This window comes from Hemiscyllium ocellatum, chromosome 46, assembly GCF_020745735.1.
Source record: "Hemiscyllium ocellatum isolate sHemOce1 chromosome 46, sHemOce1.pat.X.cur, whole genome shotgun sequence".
NCBI classification, from domain to species: domain Eukaryota; kingdom Metazoa; phylum Chordata; class Chondrichthyes; order Orectolobiformes; family Hemiscylliidae; genus Hemiscyllium; species Hemiscyllium ocellatum.
In genome coordinates this window covers 5,737,723-5,755,681 of record NC_083446.1, presented here as the reverse complement: position 1 = coordinate 5,755,681, position 17,959 = coordinate 5,737,723, and the positions used below count along the sequence as shown (strand labels likewise).

The window sequence follows — 17,959 nt, the reverse complement described above, 5'->3', positions numbered from 1 at the left end:
TTTATCACATGACCTGTAACCATTAATTACAAATAAATGAATTTGACTTACCTTTGGTTTTGGATATGCGTTGTGCTGCCTGATATTTATCTTCCATCTCCGGGGGAGATTTTGGTGTTCAGAATGGACTATTTTCTACTTTACATCCCCATCAAACACCCCAAGACGGGGAAAGCGTGTTGGTTCAGTGATCAGCACTACTGCCTCACAGGGCCAGGACTGGGATTTGATCCCACTCTCGGGCGACTGACTGCGTGGAGTTTGCTCATTCTCCACCTGTCTCTGTGTGGGTTTCCTCTGGGTGCTCAGTTGCCTCCAACAGTCCAAAGATGCGCAGGTTAGGTGGATCGGCTGTGCTAAATTGCCCATAATGTGCAGGCTAGGTGGATTAGCCATGGGAAATGCAGTCACCGGAATAGGCTAGAGGAGGTGTGTCTGGGTGGGATGTCCTGTGAGGGGGTAATGTGGGCATGATGGGCTGAATGACCTGCTTCCACGATACAAGGATTCTACGATTCATATCTCTACAGACACAGTAAAGCTCTCTCTACTTTTTAAAACTCAAAACAAAGCTCCCTTGACATTGCCCCTATCAAACACTCAAAGCTTAGGAATACCGTGGGGTTAGATACAGTGTAAAACTCCCTCTACTCTTTTTGAATTGAATGTAACCAGAAAGTAAAGCTACCTCAACATTTTCCCCATCAGGTATTCCCAGGACAGGGACAGCACAGGGTTAGATACAGAGTAAAGCTCCCGCTACTAAACAGAATGTAAAGCTCTCTCTACACTTCCGAACTGAAAGTAAAGCGTGTTTGACACTGCCCCCCTCAGACACTTCCTGGGATAGCATGGGGTTAGATACATTCTCAAACTGGAGTAAAAGTCCCTAGACTCTGCCTCCATCAGACACTCCTAAGACAGGTAAAGCACAGGAAATTGTGCCAATATCGCCAGCCATTGGCAGTGGAACGTGGTGCCAATGAAATATGCTTTGTCCTGGATGGTGTTGAGACTCTTGAGTGTTGATGGAGCTGCATTCATCCAGGTAAGTGGGGGAGTATTCCATCATACTCCTGACTTGTGCCTTGTTGATGGTGGACAGGTTTTAGGGAGTAAGGAAATCATTGCAGAACTCCCCAGGGTTTCAGAGATTGACAAACATCCTATTCAGAGCGATAGAGCAGATATTTTTGAATCCGTTTGAGCTGAGACAGTATCGCTGCTCCCTGGAGCAGGTGGGACTTGAACCCGGGTCCACGGACTCAGAGCAGGAACACAACTCCCCGCTTCCCTCACAGAGCCACCGGGAAGCTGTTGAAGGAGGCGACACCTTGGACATTTCAGGTGCATTTCACAGGACGTGGACACCGTCCGCAAGGCCAGCATTTACTGCCCCGTGAAATGAATGCCTTGCTCATTTCAGGGGGCAGTTAAGCATCTTAAGAACATAGGAACTAGAAGCAGCAGCAGGCCATTCGGCCCCTTGAGCCTGCTCTACTATTCAATATGATGGTGGCTGAGTCTTTTCATGACCTCAGCTCCACTTACCCGCCCTCTCACCATAATCCTTTATTCCTTTCAAAAACATATCTTTCTTGGCCTAATAAACATTCAGCGACATAGCCTCACTGCGCAGGGAATTCCACAGATTCACATCCCTTTGGGGTGAATAAATTCCTCCCCAGCTCTGTCCTGCTCCCCCTTATTTTTGAGGCTGTGCCCCCTCATTCTATTTTCACCCCCCCCCCCCCAGTGGAAAGAACCTCCCTGCTTCTATCTCATCTATCCCCGTCGTCATTTTATATGTTTCTATAAGATCCCCACCCCCCCTTTTTTTAAATCCGAATGAGTACAGTCCCAGTCTACTCAATCTGTCCTCAGAAACCAAGCTCTCAACTCCAGAATCAACTTAGTCAACTCCCTCTGCACCCCCTTCAGTGCCAGTACATCCTTTCTTAAGTAGGGAGACCCAAACTGTACACAGTACTCCAGGTATGGCCTCACCAGCACCCTATACAGCTGCAGTATAACCTCCCTGTTATTAAACTCCAGCCCTCTAGCAATGAAGTCTTTTTTATGCATTCACAGGGTGGGGGCATCGCTGGCTAGGTCAGCATTTGTTGTCCCTTCCTAGCTGCCCAGAGGGCAGTTAAGAGTCAACCCCATTGCTGTGGGTCAGACTGTACAGGGTAGCCACTTAGGGATTGCTCAACCTAAAAAAGAACTGTGCAGATTTCAACTCTTTCCACAGGGGAACCTCAATGCCATTTCCAGCCTTGAGAAAGAAGAAAGAATTGCATTTCTGTAGCACCTTTCACAATGCCCTAACGTCTTTTACACTGCTTTTGAAACATAAAGTACGAAACAGGGCAGGCGATTTATACACAGCACCGTTCCACAGATGGCTCTGTGTATGTCACCTGCGGCCAGGTTAGAATCGATAGACTCAAGTCTAACTCCAAGGCTATGCCGTGAAAAAGAACGAGGCTGAAGCTCCAGTGTCACACAGAGGAGGTGCTGCACTGTCACAGGTGACATCTCTCAATGAAGTGAAACCAACGTCTACGCAGGTAGCTTTAAACGTTGCCATGGCAATATAGAGTCATAGCGCACGGAAACAGATCCTTTGGTCCAACCAGTTCATAATTCCAAACTAGACTAGTCCCACCTGCCTGCTCCTGACCCATATCCCTCCAAAGCTTTTCCTATTCACATCCTTATCCAAATGTCTTTTAAACATCGTTACCGTAGCCACACTTCCTCAGGAAGTTCATTCTACACACCACCCTCTGGGTTTAGTATGCTGTGGAAGATCTGGTTAGTTATCCCCTATAGCCTGGTCAGTACTGATTTACCTAAAGGACGTTTCTCCTTGTGGGGAGACTAAAATTAGGGCACATCATTTAATGTTTAAGTCAGAGGTGAGGAGAAATATTTTCTCGATGAGGATGTGCAATGTTCATCCCCAGAAGGTAGTGGAGTCTGTGTGAAATATCATTTAATATTTTAAAAGTATATACTTTTAAGAACAATGTCTAGAGTCACAGTCATGGAAACAGACCCTTCGGTCCAACCAGTCCATGCTGACCACAATTTTAAACTAAACTAAACCTTTCTGCCCATTCCCCACACCCCAGCTGATTGCCTGAGAGTCCAATCTAACCCCCTCCATAGAGTCATACAGCACAGAAACAGGCCCTTCAGCCCAACCAGTCCATAATCCCAAACTAAACCAGACCCAGCTGCCTGCTCCTGGCCCATATCCCTCCAAAGCTGAAAATGTGTTGCTGGAAAAGCGCAGCAGGTCAGGCAGCATCCAGGGAACAGGAGAGTCGACATTTCGGGCATGAGCCCTTCTTCAGGAATCCCCAAAACGTTTCAGGCTCATGCCCGAAACGTCGACTCTCCTGCTCCTTGGATGCTGCCTGACCTGCTGCGCTTTTCCAGCAACACATTTTCAGCTCTGATCTCCAGCATCTGCAGTCCTTACTTTCTCCATATCCCTCCAAACCCTTTGCTATTCATGCACTTATCCAAATGTCTTTTAATCCCACACCCACCACTTCCTCAGGAGGTTCATTCAAAACACAAACCACCATCCGTGTAAAAACTTCGCCCCTCATGTTTTTTTTCAAATCCCTCTCCTCACCTTAAAAATGTGTCCAAGGAACAGGAAATTCGACGTTTCAGGCATAAGCCCTTCATCAGGAATGCCCGAAACATCGAATTTCCTGTTCCTTGGATGCTGCCTGACCTGCTGCGCTTTTCCAGCAACACATTTTCAGCTCTGATCTCCAGCATCTGCAGACCTCACTTTCTCCTTAAAAATGTGTCCTCTGGTCTCGAAATTCCCCATCCCAGGGAAAAGACAACTATCATTAACTCTGTCTATACCCTTCTGTCAGGTCGCCTCTCGGGCTCCAGGGAAAGGAGTTCCATTTACAAGAAAGTTGCCTGTGCTTGAAAATTGTAACTGCAGGGAAAAGGTGGTGGGACTAGGATTGTTTTCCCCAGAACAGAGGCAGCAGTGGGGTGATTTAATTGAGTTGTGCGGAATCACGAGGGATTTGAGAAGAGTACACAAGAAAAACAGGTTTTCCCCTCGGGGAAAAGTCAACTCCCAGGGGGCACAGATTAAGGTGATCGGTCGAAGGGTTGGAGGAGTTTTGAGGAGACTTTTTTTTTTATTCCAGAGGAAGGTACGTGTCTGGAATTCACTGCCCAGTTGGCGGTTGAGGTGGAAATCCTCAATTCGTGTGAGACGAATCTGGATCTATACCTGCTGTAACCTACAAGGCTCCAGGTCAAGTGCTGTAGAGTAAGATTAGAATGGGTGGTTTGTTTATTTGGCTGGCTGAATGGCCTTTTTCTGGACTGTAACTTGTTTTATGGTTCTACTGGTCTTTAAGTTTATTCCAGGCCGAATTAGATATCTGCTTGACGGATAACAGATCTGAGGATTATGAGGTGCAAACAGACACAGAGACCACAACTAGATCAGACATGATTTTACTGATCACAAATACTGAGTCATGCAGCAGGATTAAAGGACCAAGCAGTCTACTGTCATCCTACTAGGGTGGGGGATTTTGAAACTAGGGGGCACCTTTTTAAGGTGAGAGGAGAGAGATTTTAAAAAGGCCACGAGAGCCAATGTTTTTACAGAGGGTGGTTCACATGTGAAATTAACTTCCTGAGGAAGGGGTGGATTGTGGGTACAGTTACAACATTTAAAAGACATTTGGATAAAATTAGATTTAGATTAGATTACTTACAGTGTGCAAACAGGCCCTTCGGCCCAACAAGTCCACACCGACCCTCCAAAGAGCAACCCACCCAGACCCATTCCCCTATATTTACCCCTTCACCTAACACTATGGGACAATTTAGCCTGGCCAATTCACCTAACCTGCACATCTTTGGACTGTGGGAGGAAACCAGAGCACCCGGAGGAAACCCACGCAGACACGGGGAGAATGTGCAAACTCCACACAGACAATTATAGGAAAGGGTTTGGGCCAGGAACAGACAAGTGGGACTCGTTTACTTTGGGGGTTAGATTTGGCATGGGCTGGCTTTGATACAATGTTTTTTTTTTGAAAAAACTACATTATCTGGTCATTATCACATTGCTCTTTGTAGATTATTGAATGCAAACCAACCGCCACATTAAAACGATCACTACACTTCAAATTTGTTTTTATCAAATGCAAGGCACTTTGGTGGTTGGGAAAGGCGCTATACAAAGGCAAGTTTTTTTATTCTTCTCCACTTCTTTCACTCACTCAGAACCTATCAATAGCATTTCTGTCTCTCCTCCACACTGATGAAAAACCATCTACCTGAAATCTTAACTCCCTTTTCACTCTCTCCACTTACACTGCCCAACCAGCTGAGTATATCATGTGAGTCTGTGTCGATACTGCTGAGTAAATTTGGATGCAAAGTTTGGTCTGGTCTGGTTTGAATTGTCTAGCCAGTGATTCTGCAGATCAGAAAATATCTCAATTTTCAACTACAGGGCCAACATTTGAATCTTTAAAAATGGGATCGCTGTGTGTTGGAATATTCTTGCTTAATAAATCTTCCATACATACTTTTTTTTAAAACAATAACGTTAAGTTTAACCTCGTGTGTAAAGGTGGTGGGGGTGAGGCATGGTTTTTAGTTCGATTCCGTAGAGTTGTTTTGTGCCTGGTACTGAGGAGTCTGGAGACATGGATGGGTGTGTGTGCATTTTAATGATGCTTCAGTGCTGTTAAAGGGGAGGCGGGAGTTAACAGTGCAGTGAAATAGAGGATTGTTGTTGAAGAAATCACTGTCGGAGGAGCAAATCCACATATCTGGTGTGCGTGTGTGTGCTAGAGAGGAGGTTGCTGCAGTAAAGCCAGAAATGTGGCAGAAAACTGCTGAGCTTAGGGAACTCGTGTTTGCTCTGAAGTAAGTGTTTAATTCGCCATCTGCTTTAGGTACCAGCCGAAGAAAGACAGCATCTGGTGAACGTACAGAAATTTGCCAAAAAGGAAGCCGGTTACAGCTGTGCCAGCCTGACCAAGAAGCCTTAGTATGGAGGTGGTTGCTGAGGCTTGATTGTTTGTAAGGATATTGCTGAGATAAAAAGGGGTACAGAGAGACAACAATGTGTAAATACCATTTTTGATTGTGGACTGAAATGGAAAATGGGACTGCTCTCAAAAACTGAGGATTGTGGAAGGATTTGCTGTATTTTGAAAAGCAACTTACTGAAGCTAGATTTAAGTGGCGTTTACACTAACTGGTTGCAGATGAGGTGGCACCAGGGCATAGGTGCAAAGTGAGAGTCGACTGGCTTATGGAGTGGTGTCCAACTGATGAGAAAGGGCACTTGCCTGCTAACTGCTAGGCGATCGGTTCCTAGGCAACTTGTAGGGGCAAACACTAACGCCAGGAGCTTCCTGACCTCCAGAAAGGGAAGTGGTGTGTGTTTCTCAGTGAATAAAAGATATCTGAAGCTGGAGAAAGGCAACATTCTTCTCCCACCAGTGGCTTTAATCAGCTGCTTTTAACTGATTTATAATTTGTGACCCAGTCACTGCGTCTCGTGCAAAGGTGGGAAAAGTATATGCAGCAGACAGACTGAAAAAACTAGCGAGTAAAGAATGGTCTTAGCAAACCCTGTGGACAGGAACCATTGACCTTCCTTACTAGCTTTTGTATCCACTGATCTTGACACTGATTTTTTTTTTGTCTGTCTGTATATTTCTGTGCAAGGGTAATTTTCTAAAGATAGTTTCAACTGGTACAGGCTATATCGACAGTTCATTGTTGTTTATCTGTGGTTGGGATCTATTCAGTTGTAATTAGATTAGATTACTTACAGTGTGGAAACAGGCCCTTCGGCCCAACAAATCCACACCGACCTGCCGAAGCGCAACGGACCCATACCCTTACATTTACCCCTTATCTAACACTACGGGCAATTTAGCATGGCCAATTCACCTGTCTCGCACATCTTTGGACTGTGGGAGGAAACCGGAGCACCCGGAGGAAACCCACGCAGACACGGGGAGAACGTGCAAACTCCACACAGTCAACTGCCCGAGGCGGGCATTGAACCCAGGTCCCTGGCGCTGCGAGGCAGCAGTGCTAACCACTGTGCCACCCACCATTGTAATAGATTGTCATTCTTGTTAAGTGCAGAAACTTAGTCCCTGTTTCCTATTAACCTGAGTCTACAAAAAGGCAGGTATTACAGGGGTTCTGTGTACGTTGAGCTAAACTTTAGGTTTTGAGAAGACTTCAGGGCTCGTTTTCCAGCACACGGCCCCCCATGAGGTGTCATATAAGGAGCATAAGCAATCCTTTTTATTCGTTACAATGCTAAAAGACATTTGGATAAGTCCATGAATGGGAAAGATTTGACACAGGCAGGTGGAACTAGATTGGTTTGGGAACACGGTTGGCATGGACTAGTTGCATTGATTTCTGTGCTGTATGTCTCTATAACAGAGACAATGGATTTATGTGACCGCTCCGCAGGCCTGGGATCAGGCGAGGAGGCACACCAACATGAACTGCTAGAGTCGGTACAGGGTTTGAACCTGTGCTTATTGACCTTGATTCTGCACAACTTTCAATTCACCGAGCCAACTAAACTAACCAGACCAATGGATAAAAGAGGCAGTATAATTTTGAATCGTTTTCTGCAATCCATAATGTAATTCGTCCAACCTTTTTGACTAACACACAAACAAATCAAGACTGGGACTAGACTATTCAGGTCTTGGAGCATATCTCATCAATCAATGAGGTTGTGAGGCTGATTGTAACCTTAAAACCACATCCTTGCCGTACCCCAATAATCTTTTATTCCCTTGTTTAAGAGGGATCTACCTACCTCTGAATATTTTAGGACTCTACTTCCACCATCTTTTCAGGGGAAATGTTTAAAAGATCCATGACCCTCGAGATTTTGTTTTGCCCAATCTCGATCTTAAACTCTGCTTTTTGAATAGTCTAGTGTGACGTAGTTTATGTTTTATTATTCTTGTTTAATAGTTATTTGTGTTAAAAGCATATAAGTGGATTCTGGTAAATTTATTACTGACCTCCATGCTCATTAACAAAAAAAAATCTCTGTTCCAGACAGGTTCTCGTTCGGAGATCTGAATCATCCACAATTCACATCAACTGGGATCATAACAACCTGGCCTCAAACTTAAAGACATCGGTGAATTCTTAAAGGAACAAGGGGGCTTAGGAGAGGGTGCAGAGAACATTTACCAGGACGGTGCCTGGTCCAGAAGGTTTAATGAAAGAAAAGAGATTGAATAACCTCGGATTCTTTTCACTTGAAAGACAAAGGCTGAAGGCGATCTGACAGAAGTCTACAAACTTATGAGGGTGGATAATCAGAAGCTGTTTCCCAGAGTGGAAAGGTCAACTGCAAGAGGGCACAGGTTTAAGGTGGAAGGTGTACAGGACAAGTACAGGGATAATTTTTCACACAGTGGTGACGGGTGCCTGGAACGCACTGCCAGTGGAGGTGGTGGAAGCAAACACATTCACAATTTTAAGGCATGTCTTGATAAGATGCAGAGGGATAGAAACAGTCTGTGGGCAATAAGTGGCAGGTCTAAACAAGAATTAGGAATTGGTGCAGACCTGGTGGACCATAGGGCCTGTTCCTACCCTGTATTGTTCTTTGATTGTTGCCAAGACTTCTCTGGGTGTAGAAGACGTAATAGAAGACCATTTGAAATTGAAGGATAAACTGGGAGTTTGTGGAATCTTTGAAAGTAGAAATATAAGGAGGATCTTGTGAGGATGATGTGTTTAAAGTGATTACCCAGCATTTAGACTTAAATGGAGAGAAACCTGAAACTGATCTAAGGCTAGCTGAGATTCAGATCGGAATGAGAAAACTTGAATTGGAAGAAACAGGAACAACAAAGCTGGAAAAAAAAAAGAGAAATGGAATGAAAAACTGAAATAAAAGGCTGAACCGTCAGGAGAGGAGAAAGCAAAGAGCGATGGAAAGGGAAGTGTCACTAAGAAAAACCTAGAACTCCAGAGAGAGAGAGAGAGAGAGAGAGAGAGAGAAAGAGAGAAATCAGACATGAGTCATCTGAAGAAAAGCTGAAAAGAAGAAAGACAATAGCTCAAAGGATTATTTTGATTCTATGGACGAATTTAACTAAAAATCTTCACTTTGTGCCTAAATTTAGAGGATACACCTGAAAAATATGTTACCTTATTTGACGAGATAGCTGTGAAAAATTGAAGTGGGCTGAAAGACCTCAGTTATATGATGTCCTGACAGATACAGCAACGTGTCAGAACATCCATCTACTTATTATTATGAGAATCACATGGTTTTAAAACAGTCCTTGGAAGTAAGGAAAATAAAACAAAGGATGCAGAAGGAATTACTGCGCTTTTGAAAACTAGTTTCTGGAACTCATTGAGTGTTGTGTTTACATCGTTGCTTTGCAAGTAATGAGATAAACGCAGGGGTCACACAAGTGAGGTTTGGCCAGCAACAGTTCATCAACTGGTTTGTGCACTTGTGACCCGTTGTGAATACCAAAGATTATCAGCCCTGACAATAGCTCTGTGACTAGCTCCTGGACAGGAGTCGGCGTGGGGGTTTCCAATGGAAGGGGAGAAGCCTTTGGATTGCTGAAAGAGCAGATTCTGTGTGTGTCTCTCTCTCTCTGTCTGCAGTAAAAGTACCTGAAGCAAGCCAGTTATCTTCTCCCACCAGCTGCTGTAGGCTGCTGCCTTTAAGCAACGATGAAGGGACTTTGTAATTAGTGTACCAATCACTCTGTGCCGCCCGCAAAGAAGTGAAAGAACCTGACAGAGATCGAAGAACAGGAAGTCTTTGGAAGTAAAGGGAACATCTCATTTTTACTTATTGTCCCAGCCATAACACCAATGTAAGTGTGTGTTTGAGGGTTTAAAACCGGGTTTATGTTTTACCTAATAATTCTATGTTGATAGTTCCTAGCCTGTTTACCTGTACCTGGAACTTATGTATTTGTACAAGAAAAGTAGCCATTGTTAAGCACAGGAACCTGTTGAGTGTCTTCTGTAAACTTGATTCCATCAGACAGGGTAAATGGGGGACTTTTCAAAGTGTGAGATGACCAAAAGGCATTTGAAAACTGCCGAAGAAACTGTGAAAGCAAGATTGCATGAAAGTGCCCACACTGGGAAATTTTGTTGCTCGGGATAGGTATTAAACAATGTCAGCTGTTTCTGGTGAAAGCAAAGTTCACTGGACCTTAACAAATCCTAAGGGATGTTAACATCATGAATTAAGCAGTTGGGAATTATGTAGTGAGTACTGGAAGAAAAATTGAAGTTAATCTGTTAAAGTTACATGGAGGATAGTCAGGAGAGTCCTGTGTTTATGGTAAAAGTAGTAGGGAGTAAAATATAATTATTAGAGCGATTTGAGAAAGGATCCGATTTTGAAAATTCTAAATTTGACCCTCCAAAATGGATAATACAGAGGTGCTTACAAACTCAAGAGATAAGATAATGCTGTCTCTCTCAGAAGGTGACTGCTGGAAGTAATTACAGACTCAAAAATGTGTGTATGTAAGTTAGTCAGGAAAAATATTTCAGTATCACAGAATCCCTGCTGTGTTGATGTTAATGTAGGGGATGCATCAGACAAAAAGTAACATCCTTAATCAGGTAAGTTATCTTAAGTGAGAGAGGAGATCAAGTATATGTCAAAATGCAAATCAGAATTTTGCTCACCTATTGTTATGGTACTGAAACCAGCGGGGTCTGTATAGATCATCGTCAAGTCAATGCAGAAATACATATTCGATTCCAGGTTTGGAGGATTACATTGAAAGGAATGGACAAGCAAGGTTATTACAGTGATTATTTATTAAAGGGAGCTCGGCAAGTTCCATTGACCGATACGACCAAAGCAATATCAGCTTTTGTAAGTTCAGGTGGACTTTATCAATGCGGTGTAATGCCCGTTCAGGATGATAAATGCAACATTCCATAGGTTAACCAACAAGGTTACTGAAGGATTACAGAACTGTGGTTGTGGATATTGATATATTTGGATTGTGTTCAGCCAAACCTGGGAAGAATATTTCAGCAAACGGTTTGATTGGCTACAAAGGGCCAATTTGGTCATCTTCAAATTGAATTCAAAGACGAACTTGCCAAAACCGAAGTAACTTACAGTGTTTGGGCAACACTGAGAGACATGGTCAAGTAGCAAATAAAGACTATCCTGGAATTTTCTGCACCAGAGACAAAACAACAAATTAATGATATAGGAGTGTGAGGGTGTTCTATCAGAAATCGGATCCAAATTTCAGCACTGGGTGAGATTCACTTGATAATCTTCATAAGAAAGGGCCAATAAATTTCAATGGACAGTGGCCTTTGACAGCTTGAAAACTGTACTGCCACCAAATTATGTTAAACTCGCTATTGTTGCCAGTTTACATGAATGTTCGTGCAGTTTTATTACAGTAGAATGAGATGGGGAATGAACAGCCAGTCAGTTACTTTTCAGAAAAATTGATCTGTTGACATCAGAAATAACTGTGGGGAAAAAAAGGTGACTGTGAGTTTGATGTTGGCTCTGAAACACTTTGTAGTCTACACGTAACTCTGCAGGCTATTATTTCAACAGAACATAGTCCTTTAACTTTCCTTACAAAATTTCATAACAAGAATCAGAAACTGTTTTGTTGGAGTTTAATGCTGAAACCATACAATTTTAAAAGCATTCATGTCACAGGAAGAGACAATATCAAAGCAGATGTTTTATCAAGAGCAAATATGGAGGAAAACAAAATGGAGGAGTCAAAATAGACTTGTGCAGAATGTGATTTTTTATGAAGAGTCCTTGTATATTTGAAGTAAATGCATTGTTATTGCGAGAGTAAAAACTGGAGAAGTGTAATAGAAATAACGATGACACAAATAGAAAATGAAAATGTCTCTTACAGATAGCTTTCCATTTTTGTTTTGACAGGTGTCGTCAAGAACAATGCATTATTTAAGTTAAATTTATATTATATTTTACATTTTGTGTGTTAAGAAGTGGAGGATGGCGATGGATTTTAGTTTTGTTCCGTAGATTTGTTTTGTATATGGTCACTTAGATGTATTTAATGAGGATTTCTAACCTTAAAGCAGAGGAAGGGGTTAATAGTACAATACATTATAAAATGGCAGAAGAAAGAAGCTGTGCTGTTGCCTACTGGGTCTAGGCACATACACAGAGAAGAACAATCCAGAAAGCAGTGTTAGGTGTTTGGCTATGGATGGGTAAATATATTAAACTCTCCGCCCCGGGTAAGAAATTTTGGAAAGTGACTTTCGGGAACTTGTATTTCCCCTGAAGTTAAAGTAATAGCAAGTTTAGCTTGCAGTTTGTTTTAGGTTTCTTTGGGAGTACCAACTGAAGAAAAGTAGTCTCTAGAAATTTTCCAAAAGGAAATCTGTTGCAACTGAGCCAGTCTGACTAAGATGTTTTAGAATGAAGATGGTGATGACTCTTCGGTGAGATTTGGGCGTGTAAGGATATTATTCCGATAAAAGGGGGACTGCGATTTGGAACGTTTTTCTGATGTCTGCAGTTAAATCTTATCTAGTGTAACGTAGCCCTTGTTATATTGTGTTAAAAGCAGTATTCTTGTGAATGTGTTCAACGACAGAAAAAAGATGTTTAACAAAACGAGATTTGTCTCTATCTGGGATACGACTTGTCCAATACTAACATCAGTTGGGATCAGAACAGAACAGATACTTAACAAATATTCAACGTCATTGTTCAAACAAATCAAATCAGGAGCATTAGACCATGTGATGCAGAATTCACTCTTCTATAGGTAAAAATGGGAAGAAATCTGCTTAAGCCTAACATTGTTGAGTCAATTCAGATGCAAGTCAGTCGGAGTCAGAATTGCAGATTGAAATGTGAACAAATTTTGGTTCCAGCTACTAACCACAGCTCACTTCAAAATGATTGCATGCCTGTAACAAACAGCAACAACTCACAAGCATAAGCAATAATCCTAATTAGTATTTTGACCTGCATGCCTCAAAATAATAGAGGATTATTAATACAACTTTGCTGGAAAAACGGGGATGTGGGGGTGCTGGCTGAGGGGTGGTGTCATTCCTGGCCGCTTGAGTTTTCAGAATTGTGGAGGAAGCCAGCAGAAATGGATGGGATCATTGTACTAGAGGCAGTACAGTTTATATGGTGAACGGGGCTTGATGTAATTTGATTCATCTTTCGCTTTCGTACAAATTTTGCGCATTGTTCCTGCTTTCAGAAAGGGAACCCATTACTAATAGCCACTGCTGATTAGGATGACAAGGATACCCTTTCTTTAAATGCAAGCTCTGCTACATCCAATTAAGCACACAAAGCATTTACGCACAATTGAATAACTGGGACAACATCGGTTTGGTGTTGTAACTGCACTATATAAATGTCACCTTGCTGTAAGTAGGTAGGTGGTGGTGCTGGAAGGTATGCAGAATTTAAGATCGAGCCAAAAATGCAATGCAGTGATGTGGGGGAAGGTAGCTCACTGAAGAATATCAGAGGAGATGTGCAGGGAAGCAGTTGTACACATCCACTGCCTTCATGTCAGAACAGGGACACTCCTTGTCACAGGACTTTTTGTTTTAAATCCCTACAGTGTGGAAACAGGCCCTTCGGCCCAACAAGTCCACACCGATGAGCCATGCCGAGACAGCGAGGCAGTGCTTTGCTCTGCTGAAGTCTAGAAAAGGGCTGTAGCCAATGACGAATGTTAGGGCAGAGGGACCAGAAATGAGCAAGAAAGGAAGGTGCCAACAGAAGGTCCAGATGTTGCTGGCAGACATGTGGGAGGCAGGGGAGTAGGTGTGGACTAAAACTGTATCTATACTTCTGACCAGAATAAGTTTCTTTGCAGTCTACAATAAATGTTAACAATTCAGGATGTGATGCAATTACAGCAGAAACTCGGCACGTATCTCTGAAGAGACTGCTGGCTGGGATTAGTTTGACACCACAGAGGTGCAGAAACGGACATCACTTGGGAGATGCAAAATGACGTGGAGCAAGACTGAGCAAGTGCTTTTTCAGGTTCGCCTTTGGATGGGCGGAGGCAGACAGAGAGGACACGTGCCTCAGACTGGGTTCAGCACTCTCCCCCAGGGCAGGGGCGTTTGAGAGGCCCGATCGGACAATCTCTCTCAGGGTGGGGGCGTTTCGCAGGCCGGATTTTGCCTTCTTTCTGAGGCTGGGGCTATTTAGCGGGCCAGATTCAGCACTCTCTCTCGGGGCAGGAGCATCTAACAGGCCAAATTCAGCACTCCTCCTCAGCAAGGGATCATTCAACAAGCCAGATTCAGCACTCTTCCTTGGTGAGGGGGATCTCAACAGACCAGCTCGTTGGCTCTGATCCCTGGTAGGGGCACTCGACTGACTAGATTGGGCACGCATTCCCTTAATGAGGGTATTTAATAATTTAGATTGAGCGCTTTCTCCCAAGGTGGGGGTGTTCAACAGGCCAGGTTGAGGACTCTCTTTAAGCACGGCTGCATTAACTCTGGGTTGGCCCCGCATTCCCAAGGCGAGGGAATTTAACAGGCTGGATCGGTTACTCTCTGCAAAGGCAGGGGTGTTTAACAGACCGGATTGAAACCTCCCTCCCAGGATGGGAGCACCTAACCGTTTGGGTTGGGAACTTTCTCCCAGCTCAGAGGTATTTAAGTGGAGGCTCTGGCCTTGGGCAGGTGTATTGATAAGTGAGGGACGGGACCTTTTGGCGAAGGCAGGCTTATCCTCCAGAGGCATCTTCCTCTTTGAGAGTTTTCGGTGTTCCAGCTTTGGCGCAGGGGCCGGAGGCAGGCGGAAGCGGTGGTACAGGGATTTGTTCTTTGAGAGGCTCGGAGGGACCGGATACTGGAGCCGATCGCCCCCACGCATACGATGGGCAGATTGAGACCCAAGAAGAAGGCTGGGCGGAACATACTCGCGGTAATCGACAGATTGCTGGGTAACACCGTCTGGGCGGGAACGAGTGTAGAGTGACTTTTGATGGCCGTACCTATCTAGGGAATCACATGGTGCCCTGGAGCATTCTGCTTCCTGGTGGCTTGATCTTCCAAGGGGTGGAAACTTTTCCACCACACCGCAGACAGATTGTGTCTTGGATGGCCGAACCTTAGTCTTAATTCCTTTAAAATCAGCGAGATCCATCTTGTTAATGGCTTTCATTACTTCCTCCTTTGTGTTCTAGGTGCAATCTGAGAGTTGGGTGGAGTGGGGGTGGGGGGGGGGGGAAAGAGAGAGAGAGATTAATTAATTTCTGGAAAGGGAGCAGATGGCACTGAGGCAAGGTTGGATTGTAGATCTTTGTTTGGTTTATGAAAATCTCGTAATGAATCTCTGTAAAACACTGGATGGGTCTCAGCTGGAGTTGCATCAAATTGTGTGCAATCACATCTCAAGGGGGAACAAGACTGTGGCATTCAACAAGGTTCCTCATGCTAGACTGGTTAGCAAGATTAGATCATATGGAATACAGGGAACGTAGTAGAACATACAGCATGACAGCGCAGTACAGGCCATTTGACCCTCGATGTTGCCCTGACCTATGAAATCAATCTAAAGTCAATCTAACATACACTATTGCATTATCATCCATATGTTCATCCGATGCCATTTCATGCCCTTAGTGTTGGCGAGTCTATGACTGTTGCAGGTGGGGCATTCCATGTCTTTGAATAAAGAACCTAACTCTGACATCTGTCCTATATCTATCACCCCTCAATTCAAAGTTATGTCCCCTTGTGCGAGCCATCACCATCTGAGGAAAAAGGCTCTCACTGTCCACCCTATCTAATCCTCTGATCACCTTGTGTGCTTCTACTGATTTACCTTTTAACCTTCTTCTAACGAAAATGGCTTCAAAAAGTCCCTCAGCCTTTCCTCATAAGACCTTCCCTCCATCCCACAGTCCAAAAATGTGCAGGTTAGGTGAATTGGCTAGGCTAAATTGCCCGTAGTGTTAGGTGAAGGGGTAAATGTGAGGGAATGGGTCTGATGGGTTATGCTTCGGCGGGTCGGTGTGGACTTTTTGGGCCGAAGGGCCTGTTTCCACAATGTAAGTAATCTAATCTAATATAATCATACCAGGCAATATCCTGGTAAATCTCCTCTGCACCTTTTCCAATGGTTCCACACCATAATTGCCACTTTTAAAATGCTGCATTCAATTCTGGTCTCCTTGCTAAAGGAAAGAGGTTGTGAAGCTTGAAAGAATTCATAAAAGATTTAAAAGGCTGTTGGCAGGGAGAAGCTGAATCGACAGGGGCTATTTTTCCTGGAGCATTGGAGCTGAGGGGTGACCTTATGGTCGTTTATAAAATCACAAGGGACATGCATAGGGTCAATAGACAAAGTCTTTTCCCTTGGTTGGGGAGTCAAAATGAGGGCAGAGGTTTAAGGTGAGAGGGGAAAGATTTAAAAGGGACCTAGGGGCAACTTTTTCACGCAGGTACATGTATGGAATGAGCTGCCAGAGGAAATGTTGGAGGCTAGTACAATTACAACATTGAAAACGCACCTGGATGGGTATATGGATAGGAAGGATTGAGAGAGACATGGGCCAAGTTCTGGCAAATGGGACTCGATTTATTTTGGTTAGTCAGCATGGATGAGTTGGATTGAAGGATCTGGTTCTGTGCTGTACATCTCTATGACTGAGGAAGGATCACTTGACCTGAAATGTTAACTTATTTCCCACAGACAGATGCTGCCAGACCTGCTGCGCTTTTCCAGCAATCTCTACTTATGAAACCCATCTGGTTCACTAATGTCCTTTAGGGACATTTAACTTCAGACCCACCTCAAAATGATAGACAGGCGGGCAAATTCGGGTCGGTCCAATTATTCAAAGGGTGCGTTCATCCACCACCACCTCCAGGGGCAAATAAGCAATATGGGGGAGAAATGTTGGGCCTACTCCTGGAGACCCGAGGAAATGGAGAAAGTGAGCATTGCAGATGCTCGAGGTCAGAGGCGAAAAACGTGACGCTGGAAAAACACAGCGGATCAGGCACCCCCATTCCTGATGAAGGGCTTATGCTCGAAACGTCGAATTCTCTATTCCTGAGATGCTGCCTGGCCTGCTGTGCTTTGACCAGCAACACATTTGCAGCATCCGAGGAGCCGAACACTTTGGGCATAAGACCTTAATCAACAATGCCAGCGTGGGGAAGAAGGGGACTGAGAGATAAATAGGAATGTTGGGAGGGTGGGAAGGAATCTGGGAAGGCGATAGGTAGATGCACGTTGGAGAGGGGCTTGTGATAGGTTGGTGGTGAGGATGGAGCGGATAGCTGGGAAGGAAGATGGACAGGTGGGACAGGTGAAGGGGGTGGGGGGAGGCAGATTTGGAGACCTGAGGAAGTGACAGACAGGCGCCTTCCACAGGAGCAATGGCGACGGGGTCACTGCTGCGGTGACGTCACCGTGAAAGCCCCCTATCTGCCCAAACGGTGGGGTGGGGGAGGGGGAGCAGCGCGACCTCTCACCTCCGACTCAACAAACCGATTCCTTGCGGCTCCTCAGCTGCAACGCGGGGGATGGGGGGGGGGGGTGAACTGGAAGAAACGTCGTTCACGGCGAGGAACCGAATCACGACACCTCTCCCAGCCAAAACGATTCCGCTCCGATCACAACATCATCCCCGACAGAGAGAGAAACACACAACCCGCCGCAAAGACGACTCAAAATGGCCGCCATTGCCAACCCCACCTTTTAAAAACACGCCACAGACCCTGCCTCCTCGGTTGAGGGACAGCCCACGGCACCAATCAAGGCGCGCCCGGCCGCGGGTACAGGCCAATTAGATCGGCGTATCGACAACACTGGTCTGTGGTTGGGTTTAATGGCCATCAGTCAGGACGAAAAGGCGGG

General features: G+C 44.6%; 1 protein-coding gene across 1 annotated transcript; it reads right to left on the bottom strand.

The window, feature by feature from the left end:
* Positions 1–11,809: 11,809 nt before the first annotated feature.
* Positions 11,810–17,771, bottom strand: LOC132836336 (uncharacterized). Its single transcript, XM_060855779.1, has 2 exons — positions 17,575–17,771; positions 11,810–15,282 (listed from the first exon to the last, which is right to left on the bottom strand). Exon 2 carries the CDS (start codon positions 15,251–15,253, stop codon positions 14,063–14,065), a length of 1,191 nt encoding a protein of 396 aa, XP_060711762.1. The 5' UTR covers positions 15,254–15,282; positions 17,575–17,771; the 3' UTR covers positions 11,810–14,062.
* Positions 17,772–17,959: the final 188 nt, after the last annotated feature.

Excerpts from the sequence above, each read along its gene's own strand:
- LOC132836336 (XM_060855779.1), bottom strand. The coding sequence starts at position 15,253 with ATGAAAGCCATTAACAAGATGGATCTCGCTGATTTTAAAGGAATTAAG.